Genomic DNA, 20,513 nt, shown 5'->3' with positions numbered 1-20,513 from the left:
TTTTTTCTGCAGAATTTTGTGAGAGGACAACACTTTTGTTGCCTTGGGTTCTTTTTTTTCAGGATGCCAAGTGTGTGCTGGTGTTCAGTCGTGCCTGTTCTGATTTAACGTGCTTAGGACACAACCTGCTTAGCCCCCTGCTAATGACAGTAAAATGTTTGGTTGTGGGGCCAGGCCCTGGTGTCTTTGTTTTCCATCAGAAGGAGATAACACAGCAACAAAACCAGTCTTGGTGAACTTGTGACTTGAACAACTGATTTGCACTGGGGGGAGGGATATGGGTGGGGCATGAGTTACAAAAGTCCCTTGAGAAATGCCAGTCTTAGTCAATTTTTCCTCCACACACATGTCTATCTCTCAATCTATCCATCTGTCTATACCTTTATATCCATTACATATATATATATATATATCTGTCTTTCTATATATCTATCGATATATGTATTGATTTTGTGTATCCTATTTATATATTATTTCTATTTGAATGTATGTGTTTTATGATATTTTCTCTTTCTTCTAATCTGACATTTACAAAAAGAAATCTGTTCTCCATGCTGGAGAATGGTACCTATAGGGTTCCTCACACAACAGACGTTACTTAACGTTGACCCAGTGATCCTGAGGCGTGCTTCAGGCTGCTGCTGCAGACAGTGAGGAACACAGTGGCTGAGCCCTACTTCCTGTCCATCCTGCAACATCTCCTCTACATCCGTGATGACCTGTTCGCCAGGTAATGTGAACTGCCCCCTAGGCCAGAAAGCGTGGTGTGCAGGGGGTGGAAGACGTGCCCACTCTTGCCGGGTGTCTGGAGCGTACACAACCCTGAATTTACTGTTTGTGATTGGTTGTGACTCACCTGTGTAAGCAAAAAAGTGAAATTTTTCTTCACTTTATTTTGTAAAAAAAGCAGCAATACAAAACCAAAAAAAAAAAAAAGCAAAAAAAGCAAACCAACACACTGCAATGGTCTTTTCAGACGTTGCACTGTAACCAAAACCAGGATTCAGTTTCAAGGTGTCGAAGCATACAGACTTATCCATATACACTACACCACGTCTGCGTAAAGTTATACTGAGATTTCACTTATGTGCATGGAGAGTGTACAGGTGTAAATTGATATTACATGTTGCTTCATGTTAACTCCTTGACTGCTGAAACTGAAATGAGATCAGCGTGGCTTGGATTTGAAGCGCAAGAAATGACTTCTTTTGAACTTCTGAATGAGGTGATTGATTTATCTGAACTAAAGTGATGCAGTCCTTACAGGAGGAAGTCCAGATAAAGTGTGTACCGACTTCCTGACCTATACCCTCAGTCTGGCAACACCCCTTCACTGACCAGTGTACTCTCAACAACAGCCAAGGGGTTAACAGTGACACACTTTGTTCAGGAAGATGCTGTTCCATACTATTTGTGCTGGAAGAGTGAATTATGTAAAGAATATGTTGAATAAGATCGTGAATGTGTGCAGTGATGAGACAGAGCGGTTATTGTACTATGTGAGAGTACCTTTTAAAGCCATGTGCATTTCAAACGACAGCAGCCATACTCTGGCAAATTATTAGCACCTTTTTCCTTCAGGCAAATGCTTCAATGTTCCAAAGCTTTAAAACAAACAAAACTATATACAGCTTTACTTTAAAATCAATTCAACTAGTAAACAGCCGTGATTAATGATTAATCATGTGACACCATACAAAGTGTCAGAGGATATGTGTGCACCAAATAATGTCTTAAGAAAGCAGTTGTTGAAAAGTACACTGTTATTGTATTATGTTTTAATCATTATTTAGTTATTGTGTGGTATTTTATTCCTTAACTGTGATTAGTGTATGTATATGGCTGTAATTATGGTATGTGTGGTTTATTTCAATTCGACTGTAAAGCATTTTATGTCTTTTATACATATGCATATTGAATAACTCTGATTCTTGAGTGCAAGTGACTATGGTCCTTGTGTATTGTATGTGTTTAACTCCACAAGTTTCTTTCTCTTTGGAGAAAGTAAAGTATTGTGTATGTGCTGTGTGTGCAGACCTCAGTACTACAAGCTGATGGAAGAGTGTGTATCACAAATCATGCTGTGTGTGCAGACCTCAGTACTACAGTTTGATCAAAGAGTGTGTATCACAAATCATGTTGTGTGTGCAGGCCTCAGTACTACAATTTGATCGAAGAGTGTGTATCACAAATCATGTTGTGTGTGCAGGCCTCAGTACTACAAGCTGATTGAAGAGTGTGTATCACAATTCATGTTGTGTGTGCAGGCCTCAGTACTACAAGCTGATTGAAGAGTGTGTATCACAATTCATGTTGTGTGTGCAGGCCTCAGTACTACAAGCCGATTGAAGAGTGTGTATTACAAATCATGTTGTGTGTGCAGGCCTCAGTACTACAATTTGATCAAGGAGTGTTTATCACAAATCATGTTGTGTGTGCAGGCCTCAGTACTACAAGCTGATCGAAGAGTGTGTATCACAAATTGTGCTACACAGGAGTGGGGTGGATCCTGATTTCAGTCACACCAAACGATTTGAAATTGATGTGGAACCCTTGCTTAGTAAGTTTTGTTGTTTTCATCTGTCCTTTCTGTTCTCTGTGTGTGTGTGCGTGTGTGTGTGTGTGTGTGTGTGTGTACACATGTGTTCGTGCATTTGGGTGGGCGCACGTGTGTGTGTGTGTAGGTGTGTATGTGTGTGTGCATGTGTGTGTGTATGTGTGTGCATACATGTGTATATATGTGTGTGTATATGTGTGTGTGTGTGTTTGTGAGCATGTGCTTGCATGCATGTGTGTGTGTATGTGTATGAGTGTGTGTTTTCCTGCTGGGCAGTGGTGTGACAAGTGCAGTGATCCTATCTGTGTTTGCAGGCAGCCTGACAGAGAAAGCCAAGGTAGAGGACACACAGGCCATCGAAGAAGCGAACTCCAAACTGGAAGTGGCCCTGACGGCCAAACAGGAGTCGGAGGCCAAGGTGGCCGGACTGGAGGAGAAGGTCACCCGCTATGAACAGCAGATTGCCGAGCTGAAAGAGGAGGTGTTTATTTGTTTATTGTTGATACGTATGTACTTTTTAGTGCTTGCACTCGAAAAGGACTAAACTGATAGGACATTTACGTATATCTTGGATCCTGAAGTCATTGCCAACATTGATACTTACAGAGCCTCGATTCAGCCAGAGACCAAACTCCAAATGCTTTACTAGCACAGTCATTTGCACAACGGGTGCCTACTTGGGCAGGGCCAACTTATAGCTACCTTTTGGCATTTGTCATTTATTTCCTGTGTATTCAGTCAGGCTTTCAATCACATGTACACATACGCAGATACATTAGAGTGCATTTTTCCTCAGAATTTTCTGTGCGCTAAGTGCATGCTGCACACCAGACCTCAGTGTATCATCACATCGGAATGACTAGTGTCTAGACCACCACTCAAGGTCCAGTGGAGGGGGGGAAACTACTGGCAAGTGTGGGATTTGATCCTGTGGGGTCAGATTTTCCCACTTCTTGAGTGACTGCTTTACTTCTAGATCACCTCTCCACTTGTGGTTGTTTACCTGTTGTGGTTGTGCCAGTCATCACATTCTCTGCAGCTGTGCTTGTAGACAGGTGAAGAGAGGGAGAGACATGAGGAGCAAAGGAAAGCAAGAGGGACTGGGTGAGAGTGTTACGACAGGTGCTTGCAGTAATGCTGTAAATGACAGTGCAGATTAGTCATGTTGAGATCAGCACTCTCTCTCTAGGAACATACGAACTGGTGGCTTTGAGTGTTGTATTCTGTCTGTCATATATTTGTATGCATTCTGAAACAGGAACAAAATAATGGAAAGTCTTCTTTGAAATCTTTATGATTTTTTTGTGAACAACTTCAATAAGCTGTCAAGTGGACTTGTTAAAGTTCGTTTTTGCTGAAGCATAAAGAGTCTTCAGAAGAAAAAAAGAAGATGATATTGAGTTTATGGACAATGTTGATAATCGAAGATTTTTTGCTGTCTTACATCCCGGAGCACATCAACATTTGTGCAGGTGATGGAGGCGAAACGCAAAATCCTGTCGAGTGGGGCGGGAACAACAGCTGCAGCACCTTCCACAGGGAGCGGCAACAGTTCCGCCCCTCCTCCCCCTCCTCCCCCACCCCCTCCCCCACTGCCCCCGTCGTTTTCATCAGCAACAGGGGGCGGTGGTGGTGGCCCTGTGCCTCCTCCTCCACCACCTCCCCCCCCACCACCACCTCCTCCGCCTCCACTTCCAGGTTTTGGAGGAGGGGGGGTGCCGCCTCCACCCCCACCCCCACCCCCACCCCCTCTTCCCCCTGGACAGGGAGGCCCGCCCCCTCCTCCTCCTCCCCCACCTCCTCCCCCAGGGTTCTCTGGTGGAGGACCCCCGCCTCCTCCCCCCCCACCGCCCCCTCCTGGGTCAGGTCCGCCCCCTCCGCCTCCGCCCCCTGGTGCCCCCCGAGCTCCAGGGCCCCCCGCACCCCCAGTGGCCCCCTCCCTGCCCCATGGGATGAAGGAGAAGAAGGCGTACCAGGTGAAGGTCCCCACCAAGAGACTTAACTGGAACAAGGTCTGTGCCGTCAGCCACATGCCTTCTGCTTCTTGTTCTTCTTCTGCTTTGTTCTTCTTCTGCTTCTTGTTCTTCTTGTTAGTGTTCATGTTATTGTTCATTTTCTTGTTCTTCTTCTGCTTGTTCTTGTTCTTGTTTTTCTCCTTGTTATTCTTCTTAACATGGTGTCAGTTTTACTTGGTTCAGTTGAGAAGTGAGTGAATTTATTCTCTTAACATTTTAATCAACCTTTTATGATTAAAAAAAAAATTTCTTGACTAGTGGGTGGTTTTCTCAGAATTTAGCCAGGGACAACCCTTTTGTTGCTGTGGGTTCTTTATGTGCATGCTACACTCTAGGAACTCAGTATATCATTTCATTTGAATGAGTAGCATCCAGACTACCTCATGATCTAGTGGATGGGGAGAAAATGCTGTTTAGTGTTGGATTCGATTCAGTGCACTCAGGTTCTCTCGCTTTCTAGGAGTTACCTCTAGGCCGCCACACCACAGTTGGAGTTGGCAGTGTTGTTGCTGTGCTGGTTTTCTCTTTCAGACACTTGCTGGCTTGGTTTGTGTGCAGCTCAACGCCAAACAGCTGGACAAGAAGTCTGTGTGGGTCAAAGCCAACGAAACTGAGTTTGAAGACCTGGAGATATTCCAAGACCTGGAAACAAAGTTCTCCACCAAAGCCCCAGGTATGATGTGCTGGTTCTTACAGTGTGATTTTGTGGTGGAAGATTTGCTGCCTAAGTTCTCTTTCTGTTCTGTCTCTTTTTTTTTTTCTTGTCTTTTTTTTTTCTGGCTGCCCCATCATTGCACCGTTTCAGTGGCATTACTCATGTTCCATGCTTCCAGAGTCCCCCATAAACAGCCACACCCATGTTAGTCTGTGCTGGCAGTCCATAGGGAGCCGTCCATTGTAGGCCACTCTGAGAGCCTGCACGGTTGCTGAGTCACTGCGGTGGTATTCAGTATTGCCTGTTCTGATTCAGTAAACACAGGACACCGACTGTTAAACCCCCTACCAATGACAGTAATCACCTAACATCAGAGGCAGACTATGGCTTTATCGCAGAGCCAGAGTGAGTGAGTTTCACCACCTGGTAAACCCCTACTGATGACAATAACTGCCTTACATCAAAGGCAGACTGCAATGGTTTTAAAGCAGAGCCACACTGAGTGAGTATTCCCTCCAAGTGTGTGCATGCCACCACGTCCCTCTCGCAGTCTTTCATGAATCTGCCCACGCCAGTGTCAGGAACTTGTCCCAAGCATTGAAGTGGAAAGGAAGTGGAAACAGAGGTCACCTTGAGCGCAGGGCATGAAAACCTGTGCAGTTTGGGTAATTTTTGTCTGTATTTGAAGAAGATGATGGTGACGTTGCTGTGAAGGTCCATTCAGGTTTGGTATGATGTGACAATGCTGTGAAGGTGTTCAGGTTTGGTATGATGTGACAGTGCTGTGAAGGTCTGTTCAGGTTTGGTTTGATGTGACAGTGCTGTGAAGGTCTGTTCAGGTTTGGTTTGATGTGACAGTGCTGTGAAGGTGTTCAGGTTTGGTATGATGTGACAGTGCTGTGAAGGTCTGTTCAGGTTTGGTTTGATGTGACAGTGCTGTGAAGGTCTGTTCAGGTTTGGTATGATGTGACAGTGCTGTGGAGTTCTGTTCAGGTTTGGTTTGATGTGACGTTGCTGTGGAGTTCTGTTCAGGTTTGGTTTGATGTGACGTTGCTGTGGAGTTCTGTTCAGGTTTGGTTTGATGTGACAGGTCTGTGAAGGTCTGTTCAGGTTTGGTTTGATGTGACAGTGCTGTGAAGGTGTTCAGGTTTGGTTTGATGTGACAGTGCTGTGAAGGTGTTCAGGTTTGGTTTGATGTGACAGTGCTGTGAAGGTGTTCAGGTTTGGTTTGATGTGACAGTGCTGTGAAGGTGTTCAGGTTTGGTTTGATGTGACAGTGCTGTGAAGGTGTTCAGGTTTGGTTTGATGTGACAAGGCTGTGAAGGTCTGTTCAGGTTTGGTTTGATGTGACAGTGCTGTGAAGGTGTTCAGGTTTGGTTTGATGTGACAGTGCTGTGAAGGTCTGTTCAGGTTTGGTTTGATGTGACAGTGCTGTGAAGGTCTGTTCAGGTTTGGTTTGATGTGACAAGGCTGTGGAGGTCTGTTCAGGTTTGGTTTGATGTGACAGTGCTGTGAAGGTCTGTTCAGGTTTGGTTTGATGTGACAAGGCTTTGAAGGTCTGTTCAGGTTTGGTTTGATGTGACAGTGCTGTGAAGGTCTGTTCAGGTTTGGTTTGATGTGACAAGGCTGTGAAGGTCTGTTCAGGTTTGGTTTGATGTGACAGTGCTGTGAAGGTCTGTTCAGGTTTGGTTTGATGTGACAGTGCTGTGAAGGTCTGTTCAGGTTTGGTATGATGTGACAGTGCTGTGAAGGTCTGTTCAGATTTTGGTTTGATGTGACAGTGCTGTGAAGGTCTGTTCAGGTTTGGTTTGATGTGACAAGTCTGCACTCTGTGTTTCTTTTCCAAATATATCCTGGCGTAAGCCAGGTCCAATTTGTTTTTTTTTCATGCTTCTTTTCCAAATATATCCTGGTGTAAACCAGGTCCAAGTTGTTGTTTTTTATGCTTCTTTTCCAAATATATCCTGCCGTAAACCGGATTCAAGTTGTGTTTTTTTCTAATGCTTCTTTTCCAAATATATCCTGCCATTAACCAGGTCCAGGTTTTTTAATGCTTCTTTTCAAAATACATCCTGACATTTACCAGGTCCAAGAGATATAGACACCTGCAGTGTTCAGACATTCAAGCAGCACTCCCCAAAAACCTGTTTGTGAAGTGGATGACCCTTGACAGTGTGGTCCCAGTCTTCCCATTTAAACCCACAGTACTCTCAGCTCTGGGTAGGAGCCGGCCATGTGCTGAAAGATCTTTTTTTTTTTGTTTTTTTTTTTGCTGCCCCATCATCTGCGCCGTTTCAGTGGCATTACTCCCACGCCGCTCATTTAGATTCGCCCATACACGGCCACACCCGGGTTCGTCCGTTGCAGTTCCAGCGTCGGCAGTCCACAGGGAACCATCGATGTTAGGCCGCCTGGAGGCCACACACCAGAGGAGACCCTGCACTGCTGCTGAGTCACTTCGGTGGTGTTCAGTGGTGCCTGTTCTGTTTTAACGTACTTAGGACACCACCTACTAAGCCCCCTACTAACGACAATAATGGCTTAGTCGCGGAGCCAGACTGAGTGAGCGTCTCCCCCAGAGTGGAGACCGCCACCACGTCCCTCAAACAACAGCCCCCCATGAATCTGCCGACACTGACGACATTGACAGGACTCACCCCAAGCACGGAAGTGGAGGGGTATCGAAACTGAGGTCACCATGAGAGCAGGGCATGAAAGGCCACAGATTTTGAGACTATTTTGTTTTTTATTGATGATGATGAAGGAGGAGGAGGATGACGATGATGATGACGATGTTGCTATGGAGGTCCATTTTGGTTTGGGACTGCGTGACAAAGCTGTACTCTACGCTTCCTGTCATAATGATATCCCGGTGTTAACCAGGCCCGAGAGATACAGACACTTGCAGTGTTGGTCAGGTAATTAGAGCAACACACCCAAAGACGCATCCTTGAAGTGGATGACACTCGACTGTGTGGTCCCAGTCTCCCCATTTAAGCCCACAGCACACTCAACTCTGGGTAGGAGCCGGCCACGGGCCGAAAAACCCACCTCCGCTGGGATTCGAACCTGCGTCCTCCCAGCCGTCAGTCCGCGACGCTAACCACTTCGCCACGGCGGCTGGTGTGCTGAAAGATCTTTACCTATGATAAGGCTTGAGCTGCATTCTTCAGTTGTCAGTCTCTGATGTTAACCATCTTACCATGATGAATCAGTTTATTTCTATTCTTTAATACATATACTGTGTGTGTGTGCGTATATTTATATTTATATTTACATCTCTCTCTCTCTCTCTCTCTCTATATATATATATATATATATATGTGTGTGTGTGTGTGTGTGTGTGTGTATTCTGCTTTTGTCAAAAGCAAAATTGTAGTTTATCTTTTAGACCTTTGCAAATTCAGGCACTGATCAGTAGTCTACTGTTCATACATATGCGTATGTGCATTTGAATGTCTGTGCACACTCATACAGATACACACACGCAAACACACACACACACACACACACACACATGCATGGACGCATCTGTGTGTGTGTGTGCATGCATGCTCCTATGTGCCCACTTGCTTGTGCACATATGCCTTTCTCAGTCTATAGTATGACGCGTTTGTTGTCATTACAAGCCAGTTGTTTTACCTGTGTATATTTCATTGTGTTTTCAGTGAAGAAGGAGACGACGGCAGAGACGCAGAAGCCAACAAAGAAAGGCAAAGAACTGAGGATCCTGGACCCCAAGTCTGGACAGAACTTGTGTGAGTACACTTCACTGTGTCAGGGATATTCCACCTGTCAGTGGTCTGTCACACAGCATTCACAACTGTGTCAGGGATATTCCACCTGTCAGTGGTCTGTCACACAGCATTCAGAACTTGTGTCAGTACACTTCACTGTGTCAGGGATATTCCACCTGTCAGTGGTCTGTCACACAGCATTCAGAACTTGTGTCAGTACACTTCACTGTGTCAGGGATATTCCACCTGTCTGTGGTCTGTCACACAGCACTCACAACTTGTGTCAGTACACTTCACTGTGTCAGGGATATTCCACCTGTCTGTGGTCTGTCACACAGCACTGACAACTTGTGTCAGTACACTTCACTGTGTCAGGGATATTCCACCTGTCTGTGGTCTGTCACACAGCACTGACAACTTGTGTCAGTACACTTCACTGCTTCCTGTTGTGTCAGGGATGTTCCACCTGTCAGTGATCTCTCACACAGCACTGACAACTTTTGTCAGTACACTTCACTGCTTCCTGTTGTGTCAGGGATGCTCCACCTGTCAGTGATCTCTCACACAGCGCTGACAACTTGTGTCAGTACACTTCACTGCTTCCTGTTGTGTCAGGGATGTTCCACCTGTCAGTGGTCTGTCACACAGCACTCACAACATGTGTTAGTACACCTCACTGCTTCCTGTTGATGATAAATTATATATTTACTAATTTGTTTTATTTGTCTTTTTATTTTATTTCATCTTATGTCACTATATTTACACAAACCTAGGGTAGGCTTTCAAGGCCTGATCAGAGCAGTGGATTTCTGTGAAGGTCAGGCATCTGCTGCATTAAAATTTTTTTTATTTTTTTTTTTTTACGGCAGATATGGTTTAGCATACATAGATCTGTCACCTTGCATTGATTTGAAACTGAAACTGTTGACACATGATTTTCATGATGCAGTTATTCACTTTTCTGTTTGCATTGAATCCCCCAGCCGTACCTGAAACTGTCGACACATGATTTTCATGATGCAGTTATTCACTTTTCTGTTTGCATTGAATCCCCCAGCTGTACCTGAAACTGTCGACACATGATTTTCATGATGCAGTTACTCACTTTTCTGTTTAACTTTTTCACCGCCAAGTTTCTGTGTGCAAAACACTCCCCTGTGCTAAGTATCTTAATTGATGCGCTTAGTCACAGGCTCCAGTTCATATCAAAACAAGTCAGTGAACTTGTTCACTTCAAACTTGGTCAGGGGTTAGAGGTTATTGATTGTTCTATAGTGGGGGAAACTTGCTGCAGGTGTCAGGCTTTGTTACAGTGTGAAAAATGGTCTTTTAAACATGAACCCACGATGTCAGCTGCAGTTGCCTATGGCAGTACACTGTCCAGTCCAAGTCAGCCATGGTGGCGAAAGAGTTAAAATCCCCTCAGCCATACCTGAAAACGTTGACATGATTTTCATGATGCGGTTGCTCACTTTTCTGTTTGTGTTGAACCCCCCAGCCATCTTGCTGGGGTCGCTGAAGGCGCCGTACAAGGACATCAGGGGGTGGATCATGACCTGTGACCAGGAGCGTCTGTCAGGCAACATCCTGGAGCAGCTCATCAAGAGCATGCCGGAGGCTGACGCCATGAACCAGATTGCCACCCTGAAGGATCAGTACGACGAACTGGCCGAGCCTGAGCAGTTTGCTGTGGTGGTGCGTAGCCAGGCTCTGTTTTACTGTGCTGTGATAGGGTTTTCCACTATTGTGATGTGTGCTTTATTTTGGTTATTGTGATGCATGCTGTGTGTGAGTGTTATGTAGTGCGTGATGACTTTGTGTGTATATGAACATGAATTAGTGTTTGAATGTTTGGTTGGATGTTTGTACAGGGTTACGCATGTAATTAAAAAAAAAGAAGGAATCAATCAATCAATCAATTGATTAAGTATAATGTTTAGATGTGTATCTTAAAGGTTGGTTTATAAAATGTACAGTGCAGTTGAGCATGTTTTACATGGAAAGGCGCTTTATAAATCAAAGTCTTATTATGCTAATTCTTCTTCTTCATCTTATTATTATTAATATTACTGTGGTTGTGGAGCGTTTTTCTGGTCTGCATTACCCTTCATTTAGTGGAATTGTTGTAGAAGTTTGTATTTTGGAATGGAAATTGTAGATTATGGTCTGTTGTTGAGAAGTAATTGAGTCCTTAGCAGAGGTGTTTATGGCTGGACTTATTTAGCATTGGGATCTGTTGAATTTACCATTGTAGATTTTACTATCAAGGTTTGTAGAATTTAGCATTGGGGTCTGTAGAATTTAGCATTGTAGAGTTTAGCATTCAGGTCTATAGAGTTTACTATTGAGGCCTCTAGAATTCACCACCAAGGTCTGTGGAGTGGAAGTATTTAGCTGGCCTGAATTCACAATCAATGTTTTTAGTTCAGAAGTGTTGAACTGGGCTCAATTAACTGTTGTCTTTTGTAGTTGAAAATCTAAATTTACCACTGAGATCTATGGTTGAGGAGTTTTCAGCTGGGCTTTATTTACCATTGAGTTTGTGGTTGGGAAGTTGAATTTACCACTGAATTTTGTACCTGAAGTGTTCAGCTGATGTGATTGTATCATTGAAGTTTGTGGTTAAAAAGTGTTTTGCAAGCAAAGCTTAACTCGGCAAGTCAGTCAGAAAAGAAAAATAAGCAGTGTTGCTCTTTGTTTGCAGCAGTGAAAGGAGGAACGTGGTAGAATGATTAAGACACTCATCTGCCAATACAGAGAGTCTGTGAGGGTTTGGGTTCGAATCCAGCTCTTGCCCTTTCTCCCAAGTTTGACTGGAAAATCAAACTGAGCGTCTGGTCGTTCAGATGAGATGACATATCAAGGTCCCATGTGCAGCAAGCACTTGGGGCACTGAAAAAGAACCAATGGCAAAGACAGTGTTAATCTGTAGCGAAATTATGTAGAAGTAATCCACTCTGATAGGTACACAAATATGTATATATGCATGCTTTTAAGGCCTGACAAAGCGCATTAGGTTATGCTGCTGGTCAAGCGTCTGCCTAGCAGATGTGTATGTGGTGTAGCGTATATGGATTTGTTTGAATGCAATGATGCCTCCTTGAAACTGAAACTTGCAGGATTAATTGAATAAAGTCTGAAAATGTTGCTGACGTGAAAGTCTTTGTGGTCACTGATGGTGAAAGATAATTATCCTCTTCAACATCATCACGGTTGTTGATGGTGGTATATGTCTTCATTCACCACTGATTGCAGATGAGTTCTATGGTGTATGTCTTCCTTCAACACTGATTACAGATGAGTTCTATGGTGTGTGTCTTCCTTCAACACTGATTGCAGATGAGTTCTGTGGTGTGTGTCTTCCTTCAACACTGATTGCAGATGAGTTCTGTGGTGTGTGTCTTCCTTCAACACTGATTGCAGATGAGTTATATAGTGTGTGTCTTCCTTTAACACTGATTGCAGATGAGTTATATAGTGTGTGTCTTCCTTCAACACTGATTGCAGATGAGTTCTTCTTCTTCTTCTGCGTTCACTCGTATGCACACGAGTGGGCTTTTACGTGTATGACCGTTTTTACCCCGCCATGTAGGCAGCCATACTCCGTTTTCGGGGGTGTGCATGCTGGGTATGTTCTTGTTTCCATAACCCACCGAACGCTGACATGGATTACAGGATCTTTAACGTGCGTATTTGATCTTCTGCTTGCATATACACAAGAAGGGGGTTCAGGCACTAGCAGGTCTGCACATATGTTGACCTGGGAGATCGTAAAAATCTCCACCCTTTACCCACCAGGTGCCGTCACCGTGATTCGAACCCGGGACCCTCAGATTGACAGTCCAACGCTTTAACCACTCGGCTATTGCGCCCGTCCAGATGAGTTCTATGGTGTATGTCTTCATTCACCACTGATTGCAGATGAGTTCTATGGTGTATGTCTTCCTTCAACTCTGCAGATGAGTTCTATGGTGTATGTCTTCCTTCAACACTGATTGCAGATGAGTTCTGTGGTGTGTGTCTTCCTTCAACACTGATTGCAGATGAGTTATATAGTGTGTGTCTTCCTTCAACACTGATTGCAGATGAGTTCTGTGGTGTGTGTCTTCTTTCAACACTGATTGCAGATGAGTTATATAGTGTGTGTCTTCCTTCAACACTGATTGCAGATGAGTTATATAGTGTGTGTCTTCCTTAACTACTAATTGCAGATGAGTTCTATGGTGTATGTCTTCCTTAACTACTGATTGCAGATGAGTTATATGGTGTATGTCTTCCTTCAACACTGATTGCAGATGAGTTCTATGGTGTGTGTCTTCCTTCAACACTGATTGCAGATGAGTTCTGTGGTGTATGTCTTCCTTCAACACTGATTGCAGATGAGTTCTGTGGTGTGTGTCTTCCTTCAACACTGATTGCAGATGAGTTATATAGTGTGTGTCTTCCTTAACTACTAATTGCAGATGAGTTCTATGGTGTATGTCTTCCTTAACTACTGATTGCAGATGAGTTCTATGGTGTTTGTCTTCTGTCAACACTGATTACAGATGAGTTCTATGGTGTATGTCTTCTGTCAACACTGATTGCAGATGAGTTCCATCAAGCGGGTGAAGCAGCGCTTGGAGTCCATGTTGTTCCAGATGAGATTTCCAGAGTTGGTGGATGATGTCAAACCGGTAAGATGTCGCTTGGATTGCACCTCTTTAGTCTGTCCTTTTCCTTGTTTCTCTCTCTCTCTCTCTCTCTCTCTCTCTCTCTCTCTCTCTCTCTCTCTCTTATCAAAGAAGTATTATACAGATCCATGTTTGTTCCGATTAGGTCTACTGATGGCTTCTAGTAATGAAAATATCGTTCGTAGTTTGGCACTTTATCTGTTCAAAGCATTTCAGCTGCGAGTATCTCTTGTATCATAAATTTTGTGAGGACCTGTGGTGCTCATCTATGTATTGATTATTAACTGTTGTTGCCCCTCTTCATATGGGGCCAAGGCCTTAAATGAATAAAATGTCTCAGTCTCAGTCTCTCTCTCTCTCACTCTCCTCTTTCTTTCTTTCTTTTTCTTTTCTTTCTTTCTTTTTATATTTCTTTACTTCCCCCGATGTTTTCCACAGCCATGTCTTCCTTTTTCAGGGGGTGTGACATTCAGATTTACTGACAAACTGCAGGGGTGTGACATTCAGATTTACTGACAAACTGCTCATGCTTTGAAATAGTAAAAACTGCGTTTTATTCAGAAACTTAAGTGAAAGAGAATTGGGCCTGAGAATTCAGATTCTTCATTTTTGATGTTTTTTCCCTTCAAATTTACAAATCGCCGATATGCACACAAAACATTCAGTTGTTTGCCCTTCCTCAGACAGCTTCCATCATGCCGAAAACACGATGCAGTGCTTACTGTGCAGCTTTCAAACTGCAGTTGATCAAGTTTCTCACTTTCTGTGGCTAATTTTGAGATGTTTTTGCTCTCTTTTTTTGTTGTTTTTGGTTGTTTGTTGTTGTCTTTGGTGTGTGTGTGTGTGTAACATTTGCAGCTCATAAATGACCTCAGCTTATGTGTGAATAAATTCCCTTATTTTTTTCAAAATAAACAGGATGCGGCACACACACACACACACACACACACTCGCTGCTTCAACTTTGCAAGTACTCCTGTAAATGCCAGATGGGAATCGGTAATCTGAGAAAAATAGCCTGATTTTTACGGTAGTTTAGATTAAACATAATTTTTGAAAAAAAAATCCCTTTTTTTCTTCTTCTCTCCTCCAGGACTTGGTGTCAGCTACTGAGGCGTGTGAGGAGGTGCTGAAGAGTGAGCGCTTTGTGAAGCTGCTGGAGCTGGTTCTGCTCCTCGGCAACTACCTCAACTCGGGTTCACGTAACGCTCGGTCCCTCGGCTTCGATATCAGCTTTCTGGCAAAGGTCAGAGGGGGGAGAATTGGTGTGGTTGTGGTGTGTGTGTGTGTTTATGTGTGTGTGTGTGTGAATAGAATAGAATAGAATATCTTTTATTGTCTTAAAGCCTTAAAGTTTATAAGACACAAAACATAAACATGAGCATATTAAGAAGAGAAACATTCGTGAACAAATTTTGCCAGCCTTGGCTGTAATTCTGTTAGAAGGATCAATTCACTAGGCTTGGCATTTGGACGACATGATGATTTTATCGATTAGGAATCTGTGTCTGTAAGTATTGTATTTTACACAATTGTCTAAAAGGTAAATCTCATCTTCTGAACTCTTACAGTCTTTGCTCTTTCGGTGTATTTCTATATCTTCCCTGTTCGATTTGTAAGTCATGGGCGCTGATTTGTAACATAGTCAGTGCTTTCCTGTGTTGTGTATTTGATGTATTTTTTTAAATATTGTTGAATTTTATAATTTGTCACAGTGTTCTTGTAAAATTCCAACTTAGACGAACTGTTTTGTTTCTATTTCCAAAATTTTACACATTCATTTTCAAGCTTCTTGGATATAGCATTGTTTAATCTTTCAACACTAAAAGTGAACTGATTTTTCCAAACATGGTCTGGTGCGGTGCAAGATAATACATTTCTTATGAAAAGTAGCCACTTTTAATGTATCTTGTCACATGTTAATGGTGATCACACACCTTACCTCCTCAACACAGAAAAGACTGGAACTCCACACACTTAATTATCCATTCACACTTGTGTAGAGTATGATGCGTGGGTTTGTGTGTGTGTGTGTGTGTGTGTGCGCGCGCGCACGTGCCTGTGCGCATGTATGCGACTGGTGATGTGTGTTAGGTACAGTGTGTAACTTGTGAAGAGTGTGTCAGGCTGGGCGTGTCACTGACGACTGGTGATGTGTGTTAGGTACAGTGTGTAACTTGTGAAGAGTGTGTCAGGCTGGGCGTGTCACTGACGACTGGTGATGTGTGTTAGGTACAGTGTGTAACTTGTGAAGAGTGTGTCAGGCTGGGCGTGTCACTGACGACTGGTGATGTGTGTTAGGTACAGTGTGTAACTTGTGAAGAGTGTGTCAGGCTGGGTGTGTCGTTGACAGCTGGTGATGTGTGTTAGGTACAGTGTGTAACTTGTGAAGAGTGTGTCAGGCTGGGCGTGTCACTGACGACTGGTGATGTGTGTTAGGTACAGTGTGTAACTTGTGAAGAGTGTGTCAGGCTGGGTGTGTCATTGACAGCTGGTGATGTGTGTTAGGTACAGTGTGTAACTTGTGAAGAGTGTGTCAGGCTGGGCGTGTCACTGACGACTGGTGATGTGTGTTAGGTACAGTGTGTAACTTGTGAAGAGTGTGTCAGGCTGGGCGTGTCACTGACGACTGGTGATGTGTGTTGGTGTGTGTGGACAGCTGGAGAACACGAAGAGCCAGGACGGCAAGATGACCATGATGCACTTCCTGGCCCACATCATCGAGGACAAACACCCCCATCTCATGGGCTTCATTGACGAAACCACCCACACCGAGAAGGCCGCCAGAGGTCCGTGCATGCTTCTTCTACTGCTCTTTCACTCACACACACGCATGCATGCATGTGCGCGCATGCGCATACACACTAACATTGACACCCACTCTCATACACACACATAAACACACACTCATAAACACACACACACACACACACTCACTGCTTCAACTTCGCAAGTGTTGCTGAACATGTCAGGTGGGAATCAGCTAATTTGAAAACAAGTTTTACTGACACTTTGGGATGGAGATAGTAAAAGCTAATGTGTTAGATTGGTAAAACACAAGACTTCATCTCATTGTACATATATCAAAACATATCTGTGAATGCTTCTCAACAAAGGGTGAAGCTTCATTTGGATATTTTAGATAAATAGACTGTATTGTGTCTTTGCTGAATCAGCGAAATGGGGAGAAAGGACTTAACAGAGTGAACGCTTGAGTATGGGTGTATGTGGGTTCACTGAGCATGGCCTGTTTTTGGTTTTGTTTTATTTCAGTGATTTGCATTCTTAGTATCTTTCACTTCATTATATTTTAATGCATTTTGTTTATTTTGTTTAATTCTGGTACACTCGGTGATCAAATTCTGGGCCAGACAGTCAGGACAGCAGTTGCCTCCTCTGTTGTTTTGATCGTCATAGTCAGACACAACTATCATACATATCACACATAATGCTTTACACAAACCTAGGGTAGTCTTTCCATGCCTCAGCACGTTGATCAGCTCATTGGGTTTATGTGAAGATCAGGAATCTGCCTTTGTTTTTCTTTTTTTCTTATACAGTAGATGTGGATCAGTCATGTATGTATCAGTCCACACACTTTGACACCTCTTTGAAACTGAAACTGGTCTTTTCTGTTCTATTCTCTTGTTTTGCACGGTGTCGATGGAGATGCTGCAGAAGAACCTGAAGCAGATGGAGAAGCAGCTGAAACAGCTCTATTCTGTTGTATTCTATTGTATTCTGTTCTGTACTCTTCTGTTACACAGTGTCGATGGAGATGCTGCAGAAGAACCTGAAGCAGATGGAGAAGCAGCTGAAACAGCTGGAGCTGGACGTCAAGAACCTCAGCAAGGGGGCTGATGAAGAAGACAGGTTCCCTGCTGTCATGAAAATATCCTGGGTGGAGAAAGAACATTTCTGCAGTGAACATTTATAGATAGATAGACAGATAGACAGATTGATAGATATTATTATAAAGTGTTTTGAGAATTGTTTACTTGGTTTGTGGTTTCTGTATAAATCTCCTTTATCATGATTATTATTATAGATATCGTAGATACCATTGTTTATTATTATTATGATGTATCATTGTTGTTGGTATAAATCTCCTTTATCATGATTATTATTATAGATATCGTAGATACCATTGTTTATTATTATTATGATATATCATTGTTGTTGTTATTATTGTTATTGTTATTGTTATCATTATATGATTATTATCATTATATATGATTATTATTATTATAATTATCAATGTTATCATTATTATTTTTTGTCATTATTATTGTTGTTTTGTGTTCTGATTTTTAATTGAAGTAATGATAATGATAATAATTATTATCATTGTTATTATTATTATAATTTTTTAATGAATATTATCATCATTGTCACTAGTATTATCAGAGGTTTTCCTTAACTGGGTGACGATTTCCTGGGGTCGGCTAAAGGTCAGCACGACCTGCTGAGCACCATGCTGAAGCGGCTGGAGGGTCTGCACAAGGACCTGGGCGAGTACTTCACCTTTGACGCCAACAAGTATGCTCTGGAGGAGTTCTTCGGGGACCTCAAGACCTTCAGAGAGGGGCTGCAGGTCAGTTTTTTGTACCCACGATTTTATTCACTTTTAACTCATTCTATTCCAGGTACGTCTTATCTCGTACCATGATTACTTCCTCTGTAGACCTGGTATGAGTATTCTCGGACCGATACACTATTCTGTTTTTGTTCATTCTTGCTTGCTGCAGTTGGTTTCTAAACTGAGCCATTTACGGATTCCGGAAGCATGAAAACGAAGCTTTGATTGATCAATTAAATAATCAATTCTCCATTGATTTTCGCTATTCAAGTGAACAACCCAACTTTTTTTACTGCAGTGATCTCATGTAGTGCTGGTCCAGGGGCGTTGCAGCAGGCATGTAGCCGTGGCGTAGAATGAGTTTTCAGGTCACCATCTTACAAATTCTTCTCCTCGTTGGTCAGATGGACACCCCAGTCTCTGTGATGAAGGCACCTGGACGCTGTAGGTCCTTCATTCACACAGCCATAGAGCTTCTGGGTTGGAAACAGACAAAAATCGCTTAAAGCAAGGGTTGAGTTTGATTTTACAGTGCCTAAGATTAGATGGGAAGCAAATACAGGATTGCAGAAAAAAAGGAGAAAATAAAACTGGGAAAGCAAAGACACGTTGATAAGTTTCAGTTTAAGTTTCTCAAGGAGTTGTCAGTGTGTCTTGACAAACCTGTGTACACTACACCACATCTGCTGGGCAGAAGCCTGACCAGCAGCATAACCCAACACACTTAGTCAGGCCTCAAGTACAGATAGATATATATATATTTGTGTACCTATCAGAATGGATTTCTTCAAAATTTTGCCAGAGGACAACAATTTTGTTGCCATGGGTATCTTTTTCAGCGCCAAGTGCATGCTGCATGCAAGACCGCCGTTTATCATGTGATCTAAATGACAAGATGCTCAGGTTGATTTTTCTGTCAAACTTGAAAGAAAGGGCAAGAGCTGGACTCAAACACAGACCTTCATGAACACTGTGATGACAGATACACATCTTAACCATTCTGCCACCTTCTTCCTTGATAAAAACATAGATTAAGACTGGCAGACAGGCTGACAGGCAGGCAGATGAATTCTACTTTGGTTGGATATCATCATGAAGTGTTGTCATTCCTTTGTTGTGACAGGGTCCTTGAATGTTCACACAGAGTGAACATGACAGCCATTTCTTGCACTATCATACAAAATAAATGCCATATACAGAACCTTACAATAACAGGTGACTAGTTTTCGTTGATTGCAAAAATGTGACTAATCTAGCCGTATGGAGAGCACAGGAACAGGAGTCATAATGGCTGCCGGAAAAAGAGGGCGCTAGCCAGCGGGACAAAGGGGAGGTTACCTACTTCTGGGAGGTTATCGGCCGTAGTTTCGTTTTCTCCACATAGGCGGATAGTAGTTTGCACAGGACAGGAATGTCAGACCCCTGCCGGAGTCTGCACTAGTTGGGTCACGGTAAGTATGTTATTTAAACGTAATTTTAGACAGAAAATTTCCTTTTTATGGCAGTCATCTGACAGAGATTCAAGTTCACAGCAGGCATTGTATTGTAGTTTGCCGATTTGTTCTGCTGTCTTTAGACTTACTTAAAATATTAATTCGATAACGCGGTCTATGACTATACTACTCTCATGGAAGAAAGAAAACAAGATCATGGAACCGTCTGTAGCACTCTCCAAAGCCATGGGCTACTCCAACATATACATGTATTGAACATATATATCATTTACATGGACAACCAAATGGACCTACAATCTTATAATGGACGAACAATTCTACATTCACAAGCAACATTCTCTCCACTCCTACCCCTTACGCCTCCCCAGAACCTCCCCCAGGCAACCCAATTATGTACTAGCGAGTGTTCCATCGAGTTTGAATCAGGGGGGTTATACCTTGTCATAGGGTTGCCTTTCCCCCCTACTTAGTGTCATTATTGTACATGATGCCTTAAACCTGTGCTTGAAACTGACTTACTTCATACCAAACAGTGATTGGTCCCAGTTGTTGTCCCTAGTGCCACTCAATGTTTTTTTTCTGTGACTGTGTGAGCAGTTCGCAAGGGAATCCACTACAGGCGGAGGAGGCATCTGCAAGCCAAGAGCACAAGAGAGAGGTCGATGAGGAACAAATGGGGGGCAAGCGCGCATCCGGACAGACACTCTCCAGTGGGGGGGGGGGGGGGGGGGGTGGGGGGGGGGGTGTCCGTGGTGTGAGTGGTGTGTAAGTAAGGGGGGGCATTGACTTGTGTGTAAATGTGAGAAAGAAAGAAAGTAAATCAAGTGCATGACTAAGAGAAGA

General features: G+C 43.2%; 1 protein-coding gene across 1 annotated transcript in view; it reads left to right on the top strand.

Annotated features, from left to right (window-relative positions):
- Positions 1 to 20,513, top strand: part of LOC143298860 (protein diaphanous homolog 2-like) — a 58,432-nt gene that overhangs the window by 21,751 nt on the left and 16,168 nt on the right. The window contains exons 11-22 of the mRNA XM_076611860.1: positions 614 to 730; positions 2,442 to 2,560; positions 2,872 to 3,038; positions 4,030 to 4,569; positions 5,131 to 5,245; positions 8,896 to 8,985; positions 10,463 to 10,659; positions 13,554 to 13,640; positions 14,731 to 14,883; positions 16,297 to 16,426; positions 17,405 to 17,529; positions 18,067 to 18,231. Of these exons, the coding sequence (XP_076467975.1) occupies positions 614 to 730; positions 2,442 to 2,560; positions 2,872 to 3,038; positions 4,030 to 4,569; positions 5,131 to 5,245; positions 8,896 to 8,985; positions 10,463 to 10,659; positions 13,554 to 13,640; positions 14,731 to 14,883; positions 16,297 to 16,426; positions 17,405 to 17,529; positions 18,067 to 18,231 (2,005 nt within the window). The remainder of the gene's footprint in view (positions 1 to 613; positions 731 to 2,441; positions 2,561 to 2,871; positions 3,039 to 4,029; positions 4,570 to 5,130; positions 5,246 to 8,895; positions 8,986 to 10,462; positions 10,660 to 13,553; positions 13,641 to 14,730; positions 14,884 to 16,296; positions 16,427 to 17,404; positions 17,530 to 18,066; positions 18,232 to 20,513) is intronic.

This window comes from Babylonia areolata, chromosome 24 (assembly GCF_041734735.1).
Source record: "Babylonia areolata isolate BAREFJ2019XMU chromosome 24, ASM4173473v1, whole genome shotgun sequence".
Taxonomy (NCBI): domain Eukaryota; kingdom Metazoa; phylum Mollusca; class Gastropoda; order Neogastropoda; family Buccinidae; genus Babylonia; species Babylonia areolata.
The sequence above is the reverse complement of the archived record's forward strand: the minus strand, read 5'-3'. Positions and strand labels throughout refer to the sequence as shown.